The sequence below is a fragment of the Ursus maritimus genome, unplaced genomic scaffold, assembly GCF_017311325.1.
Source record: "Ursus maritimus isolate PB19 unplaced genomic scaffold, ASM1731132v1 scaffold_2, whole genome shotgun sequence".
Lineage (NCBI taxonomy): Eukaryota > Metazoa > Chordata > Mammalia > Carnivora > Ursidae > Ursus > Ursus maritimus.
The window spans coordinates 101,970,430-101,993,373 of record NW_024424452.1 but is presented as its reverse complement, the minus strand read 5'-3'; the positions used below and the strand labels follow the sequence as shown (position 1 = coordinate 101,993,373).

The 22,944-nt window shown below is 40.8% G+C and overlaps 1 protein-coding gene across 2 annotated transcripts in view; it reads right to left on the bottom strand.

The window, feature by feature from the left end:
* Positions 1-22,944, bottom strand: part of PPP1R12B (protein phosphatase 1 regulatory subunit 12B) — a 47,975-nt gene that overhangs the window by 19,194 nt on the left and 5,837 nt on the right. Inside the window, exons 2-4 of one of the 2 annotated variants that reach the window (XM_008685128.2) lie at positions 5,958-5,974; positions 2,532-2,676; positions 1,499-1,603 (exon numbers count right to left, since the gene is read on the bottom strand). In XM_008685128.2, coding sequence (XP_008683350.1) covers positions 1,499-1,603; positions 2,532-2,676; positions 5,958-5,974 — 267 coding nt within the window. Of the gene's footprint in view, positions 1-1,498; positions 1,604-2,531; positions 2,677-5,957; positions 5,975-7,960; positions 8,123-22,944 lie in introns of those variants that run through there. The other variant, XM_040636464.1, reaches the window with a different exon arrangement.

Here is a 22,944-nt window from a genome sequence, read left to right as displayed (position 1 = left end):
TGTGTGTGTGTGTGTGTGTGTGTGTGTGTGTGTTTTCTTGTGGGTTGAGACCCACTTTTCTTGTCCCACTAAATCACTTTATGCCCAGTTGTCACCTGTGCTGCAGGCCTTACAAATCCTCAATCAAAGAGCCATGTTCAGCTATCCCAACCAGGCAGGGGGGGATGCCTCTTCCACACTGACAGGCAGTTCACAGGCCAGGCCATCCACTGTGCACCTGACCGAGCCCTTCTCTGGAAAATGTGGGTTTCCTGGTTGTCCTGCTGAAGTCCCATGCAGTTCTGTTGTGCTGTCTTCCAAGTGTTGGCTCATTCCATTCCAGAGCGGTTGCCATAAGATGTTTAGAGGTACTTAACCTGCCCCCCAAATCCCATGTATTCAGTACTATACAATCCTAGCATTTTAGGCTTTGCTTTTGGCCTAGATCATATGGCTGGAACAACTAGCCATCCCTGCTTTTCATTTATGCCTTCCTAGTAAAGAGTCATTTTTACCTCAGTTCAGCTTTCAAAATTCTTAGTCACTGGGCATTCCACGAGGGCAATAACTTAATAGGTTTCCTGTTAACTCAGCAATAACCCAAGACTGCACTTGCTTCGGCTTTCAGCAGCAGTGTTTGTCTCACTGGTGATGAGGTTATTGCCTCTAGTACCCTCTAAAGGGCTGCCTAATTAAATCAGGCCTGGCAGTAAAAGGAAATGGTTTATCTGGTCTGTTTGCTGCTAACATTCCTTATTCCTAGGCTGAAAAATGGTGGTGGCTTGAGGAAGTAACATACGCTGCAGGACAGAACCTTTGCTTTGGGACCCAATTATACATTCTAACACACCTTTGTCCTTGATTTCTTTCTTTTTTAGAGAGAGAGAGAGAAAGCACAAGACAGTGTGAGGAAGGGGGAGGGGCAGAAGGGGAGGGAGAGAGAGAATCCTAAGCAGGCTCCATGCCCAGCATGGAGCCCAACCCAGGGCTCTATCTCACGACCCTGAGGCCATGACCTGAGCCGAAATCGAGTCAGATGCTTGACTGACTGAGCACTCCAAGCGCCCCTGTCCTTGACTTCTTATACGACCCATGCAAACCACTTATTTCTCTAGGCCTAATTTGCTACCTCTCTGCAGTGGGTTTAATAGTGTCTTGCTTATCCCTCTCTAGGAGGTGACTGTAGATAAAATGAACTGAAACATGACAGGAGACATTGTCTAGCACTAATCTTGTGATGCTGGTTAATACCTTTCTACTAAGAAATAAGTAGATAATCCATATATTGACTATTAGCATTTAGGCTGTTAGGAATTGTTCACTGAACTACCAGTTTTCCATTTTAAGTTAAATGCCGACTGAACCCTGAAATCAGATGAGAATCTCAGGGGCTTCTGTCTCCCTGTCTCTGAGGAGGGCCAATCTGAATTCCACGTCACTTCCCCTCTCTCAGACCCCTGGGTTACTGCGCCCCCTCACACTCAGCCTGTCACCTAGCCTTTGTCCTCTTCTCCCTTACCTGGGCCATCTTCTCAAGCTTGGACTTTATATCTGCTAGCTCTAGCTGAGCCTCCTGAAGTTTTGTTTTCAGTTTTTGGTTTTCGGTCAGGGCACTCTCGTAGAGCTGAGGGGAGGGAAAGAAAATCAGGTCACCGAGTAGGCAGGGCTCCCAGGATCAGCACTCACACAGTTTCATCCTATGAGAAACCCCCCTCCCCGACCCAAACCATCACTGTGGGGCAGACGGAGAAGGGGGAGGAAGTCTAGGAAACAGAATACATTTAGCCAATTGGTTTCTTGCTTCTTAACACTGGTGAAGTTCCAGGTGCTGAACACAGAATGGTGCTCCAACTTCAAAAATGTTCATCTCCGGGGGAAAGAACAGTGACTGTCGTTCCCCATACAAAGAGAATTATTATTTTTTAGGGCTGATCTAATGTGTATATTGATTTTAGTCAAGTTCTGCGTAACACAACATTAACTAAACAAACATTTCATTAACAAAAATGGTTTTCTCCCCTGGCATCTCAAGCACTCGAAAGGGAAGGTTTTCAGGTCTGCCCCTGGAGCTAGGTGTTCTTCTGCAAGAACCAAAGGCAATGAACTGTCAAGTGTTTTAAACCCCCTCCAAACCAGATCATCATTTACCATCACCAAGAAGTATTTGGTTGACACTCACAGGACCTCATGAAAAGCACATGTTTGTTAATGACGTGAATCTTACCGAACGACCCCCCGTGGCTCAGACACCCAGCACTACTTCATCTCCCCTTTCTACAACTGTCGATCTTTACTTTTTCCTGTACCTCTACGTATCTGGTTTGAGGCATATAGTTACTGCACTAAAAGCAATGTATGAAATGGTCTGTGTTTAGCTGGTGGAGAGGTGGGGCACACCCAGAAACCCGAAAGGAATCAGTTACTACTATTTATCACGGAAGCACCTTTTCTTCTGCTTCGTGGGACCTGCACTCATTTTTCTACACTGGGGAAAAGGCTGAGATGTTTACGTGTTGTAACCCAACAACGGAAAAGTTGAAAAGAGAGCCTACTTTTTTATAATCCCTGTTGCTGTCCTCCTCCACGCGGCTGGTCAGGGTGGCGAGGCGGGCCTCCCGGGCCTCGCGGCGGGCTCTTGCTGAGGCCCGGTCACCATAAGAATCGCTGCTTGTAGGGTTACTACCTCCTGATTCCAACCTGCGGGAGATACATTAAAGGGAAACGTTGGTTTTAAGAATGAAGAGATGGGGGGAAGGTAACGCTGCAGGGTAGTCTGAGCCTTTTCTAAGAAGCACTGGAGAGCCTTGGCCAGAAACGACGCACATTCCTTCCCTGAATCTCCTCAGCCAGCATTCTCGGACCTCGGGGCTAAGCTGCGCCAGCCTGGAGGAGGAGCTGTCATTTGCCAAGAATGGAGCTTACTTGAAAAATTGGTGGTTTGGACCCGTGTGCCGACTTAAATCTTAGAGCTTTCCAAATTAGTTTGGGGTCGAACAGCTTTCCTCAAAGAGTGTGCTTTTAAAAGCAGAAGTTTCTTGAATCGCAATGGCTCTTAGACAATGATTCCAACGAACTGTCAATGAATCAGAAACACACGGACTTGGAGCTCTGAGCTGGAGGGGGGATGGAGGAAGGATGGCCACGAGGGCCTGGCGTGTATGCTTTTTAGGTGCACTGCAGGTTTGTTGGAATCTCAAACATTTCAGGGTACCACCACCGTGCCCAAACAGCTCTTTTTCTACCCTCTATTCTCCAGTCCACATTGTGACTGTGAGCCTGTGATGAGGACTTCTACATCTCCCAGCAGGTGAGCTCTGACAGTTGATGGTGGCCTCATTTCCAGGAGTGGTAAGTTCGTTAGTGGAAGGGTCTCTCAGCTGATTATCTGTTTACGTGTGCGATAATCATCCTGATTCTTAACAGTGGTTTACACTTTTCTCAGACTTTGTTCTTTCCAAATGAAAATGTGGCCCACAAGACTGCTACGTACAAACCGGCCCTGCAGAGCTCTCCCTCCCCGCACTGGGGTGGTGTGCAGAGTCACAGCTGTGGAACTTCCATCGGAAGGCTCTGTCCTGCGGTAGCTATTGCCAAAGTTGGGGGTGGGGGAGCTGGAACAAGTATCAGAAGAAGTAGAGGAGCAATAAGGAGGACACAGAGGGGGAGAAACAAAGCTCCTAATGACATCACTGCCCACTCTGTCTTACAGAGATACTAAGTTCTATAACATTCTTCACACTTTTTCTTCTTACATTTAAAAAAAAATTTTGTAGACAGAAACCTCTTTACTGACTTTTCTGATTATAAAAGCAATACATGCTTGTAGAAAAATTTAAGTAGTACCCAAGTGTCTAAAATAGAAAGTGAAAGTCACTCCATAATCCTGCTCAAGAAATAATCCACTATTAACAGTTTACTTCCTATCCTTGCAAAAGGTTAAACACATAGATATGTTAAAATGTATTTTTATAAATAAAACCAGATAATACATACTGTTGTCTAACTCCTCCTCCTCCCTCATCACTACGCTTGGAGGCATCTTACCATGTAAGTAAACAGGTCTGCCTCATTAAAAAAAGAAAAAAGGACCGCACAGTCTTCCACTGTGTGGTTGTATGGTAACTGAATCTTCTAGTGACAGACACCCATATTATTTTGAACCTTTTAGCTATTAGAAATGATGCTACAGTGAGAAGACCAGTCTATAAATTTTAGTGCATTTGTCCAATTGTTTTCTTGTCCAATTATTTTCTAAAATCTTAGAAGTGGAACTCTTTGGTCAAGGGATAAGTCTGTTCTAAATTTTGATATATGTATTGTTATACTGTCCTTCAGAGAGTGTAATCCTTTCTAATCCAATAGGAGCAACATTGTCGTTAATTTTAACATTTATAGATCACTAGGAAGGTTTAGTATCTTTGGTTATTTATCTTCATTTCTGAATTGTCTATTCAGAGTCTTTGTTACTCTTTGGCTTGTCACACTGTGGGAGCTTCCTATATAGTAAGGCTTTTAAAACTATCTAACATAAGCTGCAAATATTTTTTCCCACTTTACTTTTTGTCTCTGTTTATGGTCTCTATTACTAGCAGAGATTTTACATTTTATATAACTAAACTGGACAATTTTTACCCTTATGGTACCATGCCTGGGAGAGTCTTCCTAGATAAAGATTATAAATATTCTCTTCTATTGCTTTTATAGTAAGATCATTTTCTCTTAGAAACTGTAATCCATCTGGAATCTGGTTTCGTTTTTGTTTTTTGATATGGCTTCAGGGAAGGATCTGTTTTCCCAAACAGACAATCAGTTGTCCCAATGATCACTTATTAAATAACTCTCCCCCCACAGAGTTGAAAAATCACCTTGTACACATGACTTTTGGGGGGACTATCTACTGTGTTCCACTGATATCTTTGTTTATTCTTGAACTAATACCTGTTTTAGCCATTAGTTTTATAGCGTATTTGAGATCTATAGGGAAAGTGTCTTTTCATAAATGGCTATTATAATATAAAAGAATTCACAAAAAAATTATAGCAAAATACCACTCTCCACCAATTTCACAAAACTAATTTTCTGCTAGGTTAGATGTAAATTATTCATCTTCGGCTGGTGCCTGGTGAGAGGGTAAGCAGAGGAAGAATCCATGCAAGTTTATACATTTTGAAATATATTAGGGTAGAATAAGCTCAATTATCAAACAAATTATAAGACTCATTTGTCCTATGTTATCCCATTAACTACATTTTCACTGAATCTCTTCTTAATTTCCTATCAGAGGAAAAGTGGAGAGGGAGCGGTTCATACTTTTGGCTCCACAGTCCTTTACTATTTTTTATTTTGTTCTTCAGGAAGATCAGTTTTGTATCCTCAGATGCTAGGTGAAAAATTAGAGAGGATCATTCCCCAAACTCTGAGCTGCTTCCTTAATTTTTTAGCAATTGCAACACTGGTCTTTAGCTCATTCAATAAATTATTCCACAGCACCATCTAGGCACAGTGAATCGTGTTAGGTCCACTATTAAATGACAGTATCTAAACTCAATCTCAGTTTGGGCATGTACCCTGCAACAAAGTCTTCCCTGAACCACCAGAAGAGGCTAATGGCCTCTTCTCTCTGCTCATAATACCTGTCTCTACTACTGTCTCCGCCCTTCCCGAAGGTAAGGACAGGATTTTATTCATGCTGGTCCTTTAGCACAGTGCCTGGTAGGTGCTGTAGGAAAATTAATGTGGTGGAAGTCCACGAAATGAATTGGAAGGAGGAGAATGTGAAGGCAGGAGGTGAGCTGAAAAGCTACTGCATTAACTTAGGCAGGAAATAATAAAAGTCTGAACTACTGTGGTGGCTGAGGAAATGAAAAGGAAGGAAAGGATGTGAGAAATATGAGTACACAATATAAAGCTAAGTTTAATTAGACATGCATTTCTCACAAATATTAAAAGCATGCATATAAAATAGGGAAAGGTCTTACCTAGAAAGTCTTTCATGCTAGAGAAAGGAAGAGACAAAACAAAAACAAAACCGGCATTAGCAAGGGACTGATAATTATTATTTCCATTTATAAATGCACTTTTCAAATCAGATGTCTCAGCTTCACAGTTGGATATATGGGTGCAATTTAAGAAAAGCAATTCAACCGACTGCACAAAAGGCTACTTAGCTAGTCTTCCATGACTCAGTAGATTTGAGACTTTGCGGAAAGCATCTTTTTTAACTGGAAGTCAGCAAACTGTAAAATGATCAAAAACTTATCCACTACCCAACTAACAAACCACCCTTGTGTTCTAGGAGGGACTGATTGTCGGTGCGGCATTTAGCCTCTCCGGATCTCGATATCCATTCTACTAACTTCCTTCAATTCACAAACCCCCAACCCTGCCCTAAATGAACCGCAATCTACAAATATTAAAACTCAGGACAGTTCCTGGCTTTATCCTAGACCTCTAGTGAAAGGTGAGCAAGACGGTGCGGGCATGGGGAGGTCCCATCCTAGTCTCTAGGATGGCGGTTACAAAATGAGGAGAGTAAGAAAGTACTTTGAGGTCTCAGGAGAAAGGAGTTTTGTAGATGCAAATTGTAAGCTTGGTATCTATCGATGGTCCGTCTATGGTTGTAAACAAATAACAAAAAATGATTATGTCATATTTTACATTTTCAAAAATCATAGATGACCGTTACCCTCTTATTTCTGCTTTTTTTTTTTTAAAGAACTCAGGCAAATAAAAACTCAGTTGATTTGAATGTATTTATTTATTTTCTCTTTGGAGATACTGAAGCACAACAAAGTCCTCAAGGACACACAAAAGAAGGAAGAAGAGAAACAAGTGCCCAATAATCTACAAAATGAATAATAAATCCCTTGACTACTGAGGAGTCGCTCAATGACACTGCTTTGTTGAAGCAGCACTAAATAGTCCCTGGAAGCCACTGGTTTGTCAACCAACACAGCATGACAGCATAATATATACCACTTCCTAAAGCTGTCCAGAAGTGTTTGCTGCCATGAGTATATTCATCAGAATTCTTTCATGTACTTTTTCCAAAATGTACATATCCCAACGTCAATCCTAGAGACTCTCTTTCTCTAGGTCTAGAGTAGGGACTTCTTACATGTGTTTTTTAAAAGTCCCCCAGGTGATTCTGTTGTACGGCCCTGGTCAAGCACCATTTGACTAAACAAAAAGGCTTTTTAACGTGAGGATGTGTCCCACTGGAGATGGGGAAGCCAGTAAGAAAAGTCTATGGTGCATCTTTAGCATTCTCATACACTTGGGAGTTGAGTATCCTAAAACTTACAAATCTGGAATCGAGTTTCCCTGTCTCACATTTATAACTGATCTTCAGGGAGAGTCATGTACCTAGCCCACACTATCAATGACTACTTTATCAACATTAACTAAGGTTGTTTCTCTTACTCGAATCTTATTTTCAAAGAAACGAAATTTTCATCACCTCTCGAGAATTACTTAATGTACAAACACGTTTCAAGTCTACTCAAGTAAAACTGAAATGCTAGACTGTTGGCAATGCCCATGCACCAGCTTAGTGATAAGATCCACCCTTTAAGGCATCTGGGTGAATTCAAATTCATATCCCAGGAAAACTGTAAGCTGACATGCCAAAGATTCATGAAGTTCATAAGAATGAACTCCATACCAGCAAATGTTAAGGGTCTACTGAATTTAAGAACCCGCTGCGTGCAAAGCCCTGTAGAAGAGGCACCAAGGAAGCACACACAGAAGAAGCTGCGTGAGTCAGGAGAGCACCGTGAACACAATCAGCAAGCTCGTCGGGAGCAATGGAAGGAACACATGTGAATAAGTGCTAAGGAGGTAAGGGTGCTAACCAGTGGGCTCCAACTACAAAGGCTTCCTGAAAGTCATGAATTCTGAGCAGAGAAGGTTAGAGAAATACAAAGACATACATACATACATTTTAAAAAAGAGCTGTTGTTATGGGGGGGGGTTTCCTTACCAGTGATCCATGCACTTTTCCCAGTTACATCCTCAGTGCCAGAACATGATGGGTGCTCAGGAAAGACTCACTGAACTGAACTGTTAATGTTTCTGGGAAAGAGTGTGATGTCCTTGGCTGGACCTGAGCTCTAATTGTTGCTCTGACATCTCCTAGTTATGTGACCTTGTGCAAATTACCAGCTACTCTTATGGTAAAAATTAAATGTGATAGTTATGAGGAAGTACATTCTTAAAATGTCAGCTTCCTCTCCTGCCCCATCTCCCTCCCCCATTCCCTTTCTGGTTATAAAAATACTATACTGGCCGCCGATGTCAGTTAGAGTAGTAAGTTAACTTAGGACCTTTGAGCTCACAGGCAACCAAACGAAACAACAATCTGACAATTTAGGAGACCATTTACTTTCTCTTGCTGCTTCCAGGCAGTGCTGCCTTTTTCAAACGTCATTACCCATCTGGGAGAACCATTCTTGACAGTCTCTCCAAAGGCAGACGTGCCACCCTGCCTCTTAGGTTTGGAAGAGGACGCACGTATAATCACACTGTTCTGCCTTGTGCCTTCTTTTGCTTCCTCCTAACGGAAGTAGGAGTCTACCTTGCATGGTGTATACTGACTGAGACCTGATTCATTTACTGACAAATCATGTGTATCTATTGACTTTGTTATTCCTAAAATGTGGGACTTCACTTGAAAATGCTTTAGTTTCCTCTTTGTAAATATCTCATTTGTTGGGTTAGATTTTAGTAACACCTTCAGCTTTGAGTTCAGCCAGCCCTTTAGACTCTGGTAGTTGCCTCTATAGTGAAGAAAGTGTTTCTTTTCACTAAGACAAGACAATTAGGATTTTACCAGGTATCAGTTTTGGCCATTATATAGATATCAAAGCATGCTAATCATTTCCACTGATTTATTCCTATAAGAATGACATGTAATTAACCTTTTTTCATTTACGACAGCTATGAAGCTATTCATGTCCTATCGTCACCCCGAAGAAAGTTCTCAGACAGACATGTGACAGTATAGTATGGGGGGATAGGACTGTATGGCTGCCACTGATACAAAATTTAAACACTTAAAAACAAAAAATAGGTTAGAACTATGAAGCAGCAGTCAGGTTCCTGGATATGAAAAGGTAGATTCCACAGGGTTTTCAAGAGGTCTAAATGGATTTCTCCACAGATGACAGTGCACAGAGGAAGGTAATGCTAAGGGTGCTCTAACCTGTGCCTGCCATACCAGTTCTTGTCCCTACAGGCATACTTGCAGATGTTTCCTGCAGACAGCCACGTAAGAAGCTGATGAATGACACCGATTTCTGCCTGCCAGGAGCAACTAAAAGCAAGTATCACACTCTGCTGTTTATCATTTTTGTAAGGCATGTTAAGATTTGTGTTATCAATTGATTTTGGGGTGAATTTAATAAAAAAATGTCTAGGTGATGAGTGATCCAGCAGATATGCGGGGAGACAATGTGCCTAGATCCAGATATCTGAGAAAGCAGGACTTCCAAGTTAATCCTTAATCTTTCCTCACTACTTCCAACATTCCTTCCCCCCCCCACCCCCCCGCCCAGGCGTTTTTACCTGACTTTTGGAGCTATCTGGACTCTTGGGGTGTTTTGTTTTGCCTTTTTAATTATAGCTTTGAAGGGTTACCTTAGCTATGTCCTGGGAAGGTCAATCTAATGCATTAGAGGAGAGCATATAAACCTCACGAACCAAGATGTGGCTACAGCAGAGGTAGCATATTACCATAACACAAACAGAACCATTTCAAAGAAGGAAGACAACTGGGATTTCTAAAGGCGATGGTGTTCTCACTGTAATAGCAATTAGCTTAAGAGGAGTGCACCTACAGGGCTTAAGGCAAGCCGGCTTCTATAGGGCCGAAAGTATATAGGACATGGGGCACCTGGGTGGCTCAGTCCGTTAAGTGGCGGACTCTTGATCTCAGGGTTGTGAGGTTGAGCCCTGTGTTGGGCTCTGCACTGGGTGTGGAGCCTGCTTAAGATCCTCTCTCTCTCTCTCTCTCCCTCTCCCCTTCACCCTGCCCCCCTTTCCCTCTCTAACAACAATAGCAACAACAAAAACGTATACAGGACTTAGGGCACAATTTCCCAGCTTTTGATTACAATTTTTCAGATCATACTTCGTTTTTTCACTGGTGGAATACCTCTAGAAACTATTGTTTTGCTTGGCTTCTTGATATTCTAGATAATCTGGTTTTTGATAAAAAAAAAACACTGGTTAGATTTAGGGAGAGAAAAGTTTGGGTTTCTTGGGTAAAAGGAGCAGAGCTGCTGAACTGATGGAGACTCAACTTCAATCTTCCGTTTTCATCCTGCTGTCGATCAAACTAAGCACGGTTCACTGTTACGCTGACACTGCGTCTCATTCTAAAAAGCTGTCTGCCATCCCTGCAGGAAGAGTATTGAGTGAATGTGGAGAGAGGGAGACAAGACAGAGTGGGAGTTTGCCTAAGTGGTCTCAGGGGAACAGCAAGCCAGGAAGTGACATCATAGAAGGCAAGCAGAACATAGGCTGGGGAAATGAACACTGAAGGTTTTCCAAGAGACAATTCTAAGAAGTCAGCTTAGTGGGCAGCAAATAAGGAGAAGCCCTACAACACACGGCTCAGGGACCCCAGCCAAATCTAGGATCTTCTGGAAGCTAGTAATGTGAGTTCCTCTTACCTATGTTCTGGCAATAGCCCTATCTTTCTCTGCAGGGTCTCTATTTGTTTATTTTTTAAAAAGATTTTATTTATTTATTTATTTATTTATTTATTTATTTATTTATTTATGAGAATGAGAGACAGAGAGAGAGAGAGCAGGGGAGGAGCAGAGGGAGAGGGACGAGCAGACTGCATGCTGAACAGAGCCCGATGTGGAGCTTGATCTCAAGACCCTGAGATCATGACCTGAGCCAAAATCAGGACTCAGACGCTTAACCAACTGATCTACCCAGGCACCCCCTGGGCTCTCACTCTTAAAAACAGAAGTTACTCTTATTCTACTCTTTCAATAGGGTCTGAAGAGCTTACCTGTACATGATGACATCATACATCTTAGAGAAGTCATGAGTATTCTACCCTATCTGCAGGTTAACACACACATAACGTGTGTTATGTTACATGCTCTAGTCAGGAAGTTGTAGAAGGAACTTCTCTATGTGTTTTAGTTAAAGATTGTTCCTCTACCTTCAACTGAAGACAAACGAATGACGGTCATTAAGGTAAGACACTTCGGTGTGTCTGAACTAGATAAAAACTGTTCACAGAAGGAATTACTTTCATAGTTTTTATGGCCCAACTGGGAGCACTAGGTATTGTGAATGAGACCCTGGAGCAGAAGAGACTAAGAGCTATTCAGAAACCAGTATGAACACAGAAAACAGAGATAAAAAGAATGATGAGCTAGATAGGCTATAGTTCTAAAAAGTGCTCCAAAACCAAGAAGCAGGTCCTCTCCTATCATGCCTCTTGAAATTCTCCCATAATAATCTCATTGGTTGGGACCTGTTTCTAATAAAAGAACAGAGTGAAGATTGCCATTAATTCAGATGGCAATCCTGGAAAGGGACAGGAACCAGGCCGGTTTTGATTTGTGAAATGTGTAGGGCTCTCAAAACACCAGAGACTGGCTTAGAAAAATCCCCACAAAAGCTTTTAACTTGAAAGTTATCAGGAGTTCAGGAAGGCACGTAATTAAAACCAAACTCCTTTAACCAAGTTTAAAATAAAATCGTGGCTCTGGAAAGCTGGGCCCAAGGGAAAGGAATGAGACCAAGTCACATGTCTACTGCCAAGACTGAAAGGGGTTTAACTTATGTTCCTTTGGAGTTAGGGCCTGACCCCACAGTGATGGGAAAAAATCTCCTATTTACATTTTCCCTGAAAGGGACTAAGCAGAAAGAACATTTTATATCATGTTTTTGTGCACTAGCTGAGCCAGGGGAAACAATCTGAGCTATTCTGGGATGGCCTACAGAGAACCAGCCTTTCCCTTCAGTGTTCTCAGATTAATGACTGATGATGAACAAGTCAACGATGGGAGTGTGGCTCCAAGCAACATGGACCTTTTGGATTTGTAGGGCTACTGCAAATCTACTCATTATTGGAGCTAATTGACAAGTAATATAATTCTATAACTTCTTGAGCTTAAGAATCATTCTGGTTTCCTACATATGTCTAAGAGAGACAAAGGTTTCTAGCTTTCTACCTTGAGGGAAGAATACTCTTTACAAAGCAAACAGATGGGATTCTTGAGAAACTTGAAAGGAGAGGCTACTGGTCTAGCTTTGAAAGGGATCTTTCTGAGTCTATATTAGTCTGGTAATATACTTAGGGATCCTGCACAATTTGGAAAAATACAAGGGGTGGAACAAAACTTTCAAAATTTACACAAAGGTGTGACCATAGAGAATAGAGATGATGAGAGGCCTGTATTGGGTTTTTTTTCTCCACACCTAAAAAATTAATATTTAATATCATAAAAAATTTCAATTGCATTAGTTTTCTATTGCTGCTATCAACAAATTATAATAAAATGTAGTGGCTCAACATATCCATTTATTATCTCACAGTTTTTGCTGGTCAGAAGTCAGCTCTACTGAGTTCCCTGCTCACGCTCTCACTGGGCAGATATCAAGGTGTCTGCTGGCTGGGCTCCTATCTGGAGGCTCTGGGGGGAAAATCTGCTTTTAAGATCATTCAGGGTGTTGGCAGAACCCAGCGTCTTGTGGCTGTCGGTCTTAGATCTCCATTTCCTTGCTGGCTGTCAGCTGGTGGCCGCTCACTGCTCCTAGAGGTGCCCACATTCCTTCTCACATGGCCCCTTCCATCTTCAAGCCAACAACAGCACACTGAGTCCTTTTCACACTTCAGATTTCTCTGGCTTCCCCTCTGTCATCAGCCAAGAAAGCTTTCTGCTTTTAAGGGGTCATGTGATTATGGGGCGCCTGGGTGGCTCAGTTGTTAAGTGTCTGCCTTCGGCTCAGGTCATGATCCCAGGGTCCCAGGATCGAGACCCGCATCGGGCTCCCTGCTCTGCTAGGAGCCTGCTTCTTCCTCTCTCATTCCCCCTGATTGTGTTCCCTCTCTCACTGGCTGTCTCTCTCTCTGTGTCAAATAAGTAAAAAATAAAATCTTAAAAAAAAAAAAGAAAAGGGGGGGGTCGTGACTAGATCAGGCCCATCCAGAAAAATCTCCCTATCTTTAGGGGAATTGTGCCACATAACATAATCAGAGGAGAACTATCTCATCATATTTCTGGGCTCTGGATTAGGCCAGGACATCTCTGGGGAGCCATTTTAGAACTCCAACTACCACAAGGATCCCTTTTTAAAAAGAACATGGTCTAGTTTATAACTTCCTCAAAGTAAGAAATATCAATTGGATATGGCTGGTCAGCTGCAGTTGGGTGATGATACACATTCAGAAAAAGCATGATGCTGAGAGCACGTCTTGCGCTGTGGAAAGTGTGCGTCCACGCAAGCAGGGGCACGTGCGTGAGAGTGCGCTTCCAAGTAAGATCTGCTTTTAAAGGCATCAAGTTACATATAACTTTAGCATATTATACTCCTTGATGTGTCTTTCCCAATTATTTAATACCCATGGAACAAAAACAAAGTCAAGAAATACAGTACTTAACATTCAGTTTATACCATAAATATTTCTTTTTTTTTAAGTTTTCAGAGTGAGTGCACATCAGCGGAAGGAGAGGGAGAAGGAGACTCCCCACTGAGCAGACAGCCCAGGGCCCTGAGATCATGACCTGAGTCGAAAGCAGCCACTTAACCAAATGAGCCACCCAGGTGCCCCTATATCATAAATATTTCTGGGAAATATCATTGCCAGATTGTCACTGTCCAGTCAATTAAATATTGCATGTAGAATTGAGATGATGTAATGCCACCTCACATTTTTCTAGACATCTCACTACATTTTAAAAGATAAATCACTGTTTATTAAATTATAGAAACAGATATCTTTTGTTGTATGTATATATCATGCTACCTAAATATTGGAATTTTACAGTTCTTATTTTCTATACAGGCCTGTACCTTTTCTTTGTGGATATTTCTAGCTACCGAAGAATTTTTCAAGTTTTTGGAACTCACAAATCACACTTATTATAGAAGGAAATACATGCATACACTACGGCCTCCCTAAAATATCCCAGGCAAGCCATTTTATATTTAAGATAATTTGTAAGCCGTTCGGATCCATGAATACATCCGCAGGCGCAGGCACATTCTCTGTCTAGCCTTTCACATGCTGCATATCACATATGATGAAAATGACCAACGAGAATGAGTAGGTCTAAAACTTGTGACTCTAGCATGCGGGTCACACTTCTCACATTTAACACATATCTTTACTTTCCCCATAGCTCAGAGTTTTAGGTCCTCACTGCTATGTCCAGACATCTGAAACTATGGTAGCCTATGAAGTATACTCAGAGGATTCAAAAGAGCAGGGCTTAGTGAACAACAAGAAAAGAAGCCTGATCTTTTCACCCTGCCCCCTCCCCCACCGGATACTGTTAGGTACTGCATATAAGAAGTCATACATTTAGAAGTCCCTAAGTCAGCTTCTGGGTCTCATCCCACTCCTCTGTGAAGGCTCTTCAATAGAGGGGCGCCTGGATGGCTCAGTCGGTGAAGCATCTGCCTTCAGCTCAGGTCATGATCCCAGGGTCCTGAGACCGAGCCCTGTGTCGGGCTCCCTGCTCAGCGGGGAGTCTGCTTCTCCCTCTGCCTTCTCCCCCCACCCCGGCTCATGCTCTCTCTCTCCCACTCTCTTAAATAAATAAATAAATAAATAAATAAATAAATAAATAAATAAAATCTTGGGGGGAGAAAAAGGCTCTTCAATAGATGCTGTTACTAATCACCACTAACACCTCTTTTAGGCATTAAGCTCTCCATTCCCGAAGCCTGGGAAAAGATGGATTTTTTTTTTTTTTTTAAACAAGGTAAATATCATAGTACAACAGCCTGCCCAGGCAGCAGTTATTTTAAATTTGGACTAGGCTATGAATCAAAACCTTTGCAAAGGGCTTAGTGAGGCTCTCCAGACCTCGTATTTCAAGAGGAAATAAATACTTGGGAACCTAAATAACACAAGGAAAACGTTTTTACTTCTAAGTAGGTCCCACAGAAGGTCAGGGACTTCCTCTGCTCTTAGCCTTTTCTCTTTCTGTCCCCACAGAAACCAAAATATTAACTCACATATTTTAGAGCTATAGATGCACTAGGAAACTGCAATAAACAGGTATCTGAATTGCCCCAGGAAGACCTATGGTTGGCCTTCATTTCAGAAATAGGGTTTTCTAGTGTGTGGCCTTTGACTCCTTTCCAGGAGGCCAAATGGGATAGGAACAGGGATCAGATTTAATTAGGCAGCAGTATTCATTCCTTGTATTTATATTAAGTGCCTTTGTGTGCCCAGCTCTGTGAGTGATACTTAGAGGAATAAAATAGATATGTGCAGAATCTAAGACATGGTTCTCTGATATCAAAGAGCTCTTCTTTGGGGAGGAAACATAAGCATATCCATAAAACAATGAGAGTGATGCAAGAAAGTGATCTAACACTAGACTTTCTGCTACATACAGCAAATAAAAAAGTAGCCAGAAAAGAGAGAGACCAATACTAACTACAGATTTTCAGCAAGGCTTCATGGAAAGAACAGGCCTAACGGGTTCATCAGTCTGGAGTTTGAAACTAGGTGGTCATGAAGAAACACACTATCATGAGTGACTTGTAAGAAGTCTGGCACTAGTTGGGACCTTGTTAGGGTCACAGTTGTTCCAAAGTGCTACTGGAAGCTCTAAAAGATAACAGAAGCTTTTTTTTTTTTTCCATTCTTCCACTAAATTTGATTCCACTGAATTTGATTCTTCCACTACAAACCTTTTATACCCCCCATATAGAACTTACGTCTTAGATGCATAAGATTCTTTGTATTTAGGGGGCTAAATTTTGCTCCCTAAACAAAACAGGTATTTTACAATGAAGAAATTTGGGAGAGGGGAAGTATTTGCAGTCTGTTTGATTTTTGGCAGGATAAGGGTCCCTCAGATAAGAAAATCTTCAGTAATTCAGGTTCGAATTCAGGACTTGTTATAATTTAACAAGTCCTGAATTCAAGCATACCTTTGTACCATCTTTTACTTACTTACTTACTTACTTACTTATGTATGTATGTATGTATGTATGTATGTATAGAGGTGGGGAGGGGCAGAGGGAGAGGGAGAGAATCTTAGGCAGGCTCTACACCCAGCACAGAGCCCAATGCGGGCTCAGTATTACAACCCTGAGATCATGACCTGAGCCAAAATCAAGAGTCGGATGCTTAACCAACTGAGCCAGCCAGGTGCCCCTTGTACCATCTGTTTAAAAATTACTTTATAAAGGAAATTATAATAGCATAAACAAAATAAGAGAAATGACCTTGCTTAAAGGATCTATTTTTGAGCACTTATAAATGGCTTTAGAGTAACTACTTACATACGATTAATACACTCACTAAAAATTCTAGATTACTACCTTTAAGGGTATAGCAGATCGTTGCTCCTTAGCAACAGTTTTACCATAGATACTTACAAATAATAAAACTATCTATTTGAGATGATGCAAAATTCTGACTTTTTACTAATTTAGATTTGTTTCTTCCTAAATTATTCTGTAAAGATTTTCCTCCTTTATATAAGGTTTAATTATCACAGTCTCTCTTTTCGAAATAGATTCAGTAGTCAGGGATATTAGCAGTAATTCGGGAGTTGTCTACTGAGACATAGCAGACTCACTGGATTGGCTACAAGGCTCACTCGTTAAGTGCTCCAGCATTTACTTGTCAGGTGGTCTTAGCTAATTATTTAACTTCTCTCTGTCTCACCGTCCTCATCAGTAAAGTAGGGGAAATGGTACCCAGTGTACAATGTTATCAAAAACACTAAATGAGACAATAAATATAAGTGCTTGGAACTGCACCTGGCATACAGCGAATGTTCTATAAATGTTAGCTACGATATTACTACAGTTTTCTCTGTTTTTCTATTCTCTCGCCCATTCCTCTTTGGTCCTTTGGCTCTGCCAACGCTTGCTGGCTGCAAGAGTAATCAGCTCAGACAAATTCCTTGGCACTCAAGGAAAGGGTTTTGATTATTTGTAGATTTTGATAATCCAGGCTAATTCCTACTTACCCTTTCTAACCTACAGACATTTCAGGTCATTATTTTACTGTCTGGATAGTTATACTCTCTCCCAGATAAGCAAACATATGAAGTTAATAAACACAAAGGTGTAAAAACTCCTATATGAAAATGTTGCTTTCATAATGAACCATAAAGGTTAAAGTCCAGAGATACTTTTAGTGCCTTTATCGAAGCATCACATTGGTAGAGCTCCCTGCATTGTGTAACCAAAGACGGGCTGTGATGAGAACTAATACTCCAGTTGTGGATAACTGCCACTCACTGCACAATAAACAGGTTAAGAACAGAAACAAAAGGGGCTGAAAAAGAATAAAAGGCGGAAGAAAGCCAACTCTAGTTGCTTCCCTTGGGTCTTCTGACGATAATTAGTTGTCCATTCACACAAATATTATGATTGAGAAAGAGAAGTAAAAAACAATGCTGAATAAGTTGGGAACTTTTTCAAATTTGAAAAACAACCCCAGGTGGCATAGCTGATTATGTACAGAAAATAAAACTAGAACCCTAAACTCTTAACTGACCCTAAACTGACCTCCTAAATTTCTGGATTCTTTGGGAACTAAAGCTTATCACTGTAACATGGTTGACTACAATGCCTCCAAACACACAAACAATACATAAGACCTGCTTTCCTGCACAGTAGCTGGATAGGAAAACGACGGGAAGAAGCCACGTGTTGTTACTACCTGCCCCACCCCAAGGTTTTATTTTCAGCTCTTTCCTTATGCTACATCTACTCTTCAGACAAGCTCACCACTTCCATGTTAATCATAAACATCAATGTTTTCAGCCCATAATTTTCTCTTGAGCTTTAGACCAAATTCTTCCTGGATATCACTACCTGGAATGTTCCAAACCTCTAACTCAGCATATCCCAAAGTGAAATAATTTCCCCCACTTCAGGCCCCTTTCCCCCCCAACATATGCCAACTAAGTTTCGTCATGCCATCTTCTACTGAGTCACCGAGACCAGAGACCTGGGATTCATCTTGACTCTGCCCTCTCACAGGTTCATCCTTACCCCCATTCTATTAATTCCCAAGTCTTGTCATACATGCCAGAAATACCTCTCAAATAAGCAATTCTGATCACAGCAATTTTACTTCAACTTTTCAATTCTTTATCTACAAGATAACTCCCCAAATCCTTAGAATGACATACTAAGCCCCATATGACCTGGCTCCTGCTCTGTCTCCTGTTTCATTTCCTATCGTTCCCCTGAATATATCTTTTGTTCTAGCCACACTGATCTGCAGCTCTCAAAAGAATCCTATACTTTCTCATATATTTTCTTCCCACTTTTGTAATGTAATTTCTTCCTTCGTTGACTACCTATCTTCTACTGTTCTTGAAATATCCGGCTAATCCATTTACACTTGACTGATCTCCTAAAACAAAAAACACCCTATATTTGATTTTCTTTTTTATCTCCTCAGTTAGACTGTCAATTCCTTGAAGGCAGGGACTGTATCTGTCATTTCTGAATTCCAGTGTCCAGCACAGGGCCTATTGCATAGCAGATGCTCATGGAATGTTAATGGTGGGAAGATTCAAAACAGAATAGGTGGCCTTGATAAACATTTATCATGGAACCAGAGAACTGGAAGGCCAAGGGCAGGACAGGGCTTGCATCTCTGTGTTGTCACCTGAAACTCCATGAAAGGAACGGATACCTTCAAAACTGCCCGCCTCTCTGGTCAAAAAACCATGACTTCAGACGCCATCTCATCCAGCTTTATGTAGAACACGGGTTAACTAGTCCACTCTCTATCTACGATTCCAAATGGGGAAACTGCTTTTGTTTCTACAGGTTCACTACTCTTGCTTAGGAGATTCCTTGGGTTGTAGAATTACTGCTTTTGACTTTCCTTGAGTGGAATAAAAAAAAAAGAAAAGAAAACAGATACACTAGTGGTTTTTGTTAGAAAAAAAAATGGTTAACAGATTGCACTCTTAATTACCCTTATTCAGCCAGACAAATGTTTCTCATTCTGTGATAATGGATTATAAAGCCAAGAGAAAAATGAATTCCAGATTGGTAGTGCCCAGATGCAGTATGAGAGGTAGAAAAGATAAGATAATACACTAAAGAACTGTTGGTGTTTGCCACAGGAGAGCTGAAAGGACACGCAAAGAATGACTATCAATACTGACAGTCTGGAAGCCTAAGAGGCAGAGAGGAGCCTGTTAGCCTGAGGGGCCACATAGACAAGGTCTTGTGAAAGCAGCAATCCTTTATCACTCACTTGTTTATCAAATGTTCTCTGATTAGTTTGTAAAGCTGGTTATAAAACAAAACAAGTCGGATAATTGTTCCCTTTACTTATATTAATGGCTGGGGTGAAAAAAGTTAGGAAAAATCTCTGTATTTTCAGCGAAGATATAAATCCTGAAGGAGCAGCAATCCAGATTAAATAGGAAAACGCTACTGATCTTGTTTTGTAGATGCAGGTCCAATCCTATTATCGTAAATACCAACCAATTCAATGAAAATCTGTCTAATTAAAAGATTCCCAGAGTTCAGCTGATGACCTACTTACTTCAAGACTATTCAATATAATAAATATCAACTAAGCCCTACAATGTGGACATTCTTTAGTATTTTATCATCTTTGGATATACCTGTATTGAAAAATATTTTGTTAAATTAGCAAATAATAATTTGAGAGCACTGACCAACGATTACCTGGCACTTGTTTTCAAGATGATTTAGAACTGCTAAACCATCTAAACTGACTAATTTCTAAGTAAATAGAATTTATATACTTGAGACCCGATAATATAAATGGTGAGTAAAAAGCAAGAGCTAGAGGTGTCTAATGTATTTGTAATTCAGAATCATTATTTTCTTTCAACATTGGAAAATGACACCAAAAGGAAAATCTTCTACTAATTGTGTGAACCCAGCACCTCATGTAGTTGCTTCAGAAAGTGAGAACAGAGGCTAAGCCTTCAAATTCTTATACATAAATACCTGGTGTGTTTCCCATTAGAAATTTGAGTGAATTGGGGCACCTGGGTGGCTTAGTCGGTTAAGTGTCTGACTTTGGCTCAGGTCATGATCCCAGGGTCCTGGGATTGAGCCCCTTGTGGAGGCCTACTTGGAGCCCTGTGGGAGGCTCTGCGCTCGCAGGGAGTCTGCTTCTCCCTCTCCCTCTGCTCCTCCTCCCCCGCTCGTGCGTGTACCTGTGTTCTCTCTAATAAATAAAATCCTAAAAAAAAAAAAAAAAGTAATCTAAGTAAGTCTGGAAGTTGTTCTGCTTTCCCTGTGTAAAAAAATCAAAGATGAGCAGATCTGTTACTCAGGGAGCTCCACAAATTTTAGAGACCAAAGAGATGTTGAACTAGTATGAACCTAGTGTGAAAGCCAAAAGACTTGTTTAAAAAAATTATTTCACTATTCAGGATCAACAGAGACCAAAAAAGCAATATTAGGAGCATACCACTAAGAATAATCATTTTATTTTTAAAAAAAGATTTTATTTATTACAGGTTCATCCTTACCCCCATTCTATTAATTCCCAAGTCTTGTCATACATGCCAGAAATACCTCTCAAATAAGCAATTCTGATCACAGCAATTTTACTTCAACTTTTCAATTCTTTATCTACAAGATAACTCCCCAAATCCTTAGAATGACATACTAAGCCCCATATGACCTGGCTCCTGCTCTGTCTCCTGTTTCATTTCCTATCGTTCCCCTGAATATATCTTTTGTTCTAGCCACACTGATCTGCAGCTCTCAAAAGAATCCTATACTTTCTCATATATTTTCTTCCCACTTTTGTAATGTAATTTCTTCCTTCGTTGACTACCTATCTTCTACTGTTCTTGAAATATCCGGCTAATCCATTTACACTTGACTGATCTCCTAAAACAAAAAACACCCTATATTTGATTTTCTTTTTTATCTCCTCAGTTAGACTGTCAATTCCTTGAAGGCAGGGACTGTATCTGTCATTTCTGAATTCCAGTGTCCAGCACAGGGCCTATTGCATAGCAGATGCTCATGGAATGTTAATGGTGGGAAGATTCAAAACAGAATAGGTGGCCTTGATAAACATTTATCATGGAACCAGAGAACTGGAAGGCCAAGGGCAGGACAGGGCTTGCATCTCTGTGTTGTCACCTGAAACTCCATGAAAGGAACGGATACCTTCAAAACTGCCCGCCTCTCTGGTCAAAAAACCATGACTTCAGACGCCATCTCATCCAGCTTTATGTAGAACACGGGTTAACTAGTCCACTCTCTATCTACGATTCCAAATGGGGAAACTGCTTTTGTTTCTACAGGTTCACTACTCTTGCTTAGGAGATTCCTTGGGTTGTAGAATTACTGCTTTTGACTTTCCTTGAGTGGAATAAAAAAAAAAGAAAAGAAAACAGATACACTAGTGGTTTTTGTTAGAAAAAAAAATGGTTAACAGATTGCACTCTTAATTACCCTTATTCAGCCAGACAAATGTTTCTCATTCTGTGATAATGGATTATAAAGCCAAGAGAAAAATGAATTCCAGATTGGTAGTGCCCAGATGCAGTATGAGAGGTAGAAAAGATAAGATAATACACTAAAGAACTGTTGGTGTTTGCCACAGGAGAGCTGAAAGGACACGCAAAGAATGACTATCAATACTGACAGTCTGGAAGCCTAAGAGGCAGAGAGGAGCCTGTTAGCCTGAGGGGCCACATAGACAAGGTCTTGTGAAAGCAGCAATCCTTTATCACTCACTTGTTTATCAAATGTTCTCTGATTAGTTTGTAAAGCTGGTTATAAAACAAAACAAGTCGGATAATTGTTCCCTTTACTTATATTAATGGCTGGGGTGAAAAAAGTTAGGAAAAATCTCTGTATTTTCAGCGAAGATATAAATCCTGAAGGAGCAGCAATCCAGATTAAATAGGAAAACGCTACTGATCTTGTTTTGTAGATGCAGGTCCAATCCTATTATCGTAAATACCAACCAATTCAATGAAAATCTGTCTAATTAAAAGATTCCCAGAGTTCAGCTGATGACCTACTTACTTCAAGACTATTCAATATAATAAATATCAACTAAGCCCTACAATGTGGACATTCTTTAGTATTTTATCATCTTTGGATATACCTGTATTGAAAAATATTTTGTTAAATTAGCAAATAATAATTTGAGAGCACTGACCAACGATTACCTGGCACTTGTTTTCAAGATGATTTAGAACTGCTAAACCATCTAAACTGACTAATTTCTAAGTAAATAGAATTTATATACTTGAGACCCGATAATATAAATGGTGAGTAAAAAGCAAGAGCTAGAGGTGTCTAATGTATTTGTAATTCAGAATCATTATTTTCTTTCAACATTGGAAAATGACACCAAAAGGAAAATCTTCTACTAATTGTGTGAACCCAGCACCTCATGTAGTTGCTTCAGAAAGTGAGAACAGAGGCTAAGCCTTCAAATTCTTATACATAAATACCTGGTGTGTTTCCCATTAGAAATTTGAGTGAATTGGGGCACCTGGGTGGCTTAGTCGGTTAAGTGTCTGACTTTGGCTCAGGTCATGATCCCAGGGTCCTGGGATTGAGCCCCTTGTGGAGGCCTACTTGGAGCCCTGTGGGAGGCTCTGCGCTCGCAGGGAGTCTGCTTCTCCCTCTCCCTCTGCTCCTCCTCCCCCGCTCGTGCGTGTACCTGTGTTCTCTCTAATAAATAAAATCCTAAAAAAAAAAAAAAAAGTAATCTAAGTCTGGAAGTTGTTCTGCTTTCCCTGTGTAAAAAAATCAAAG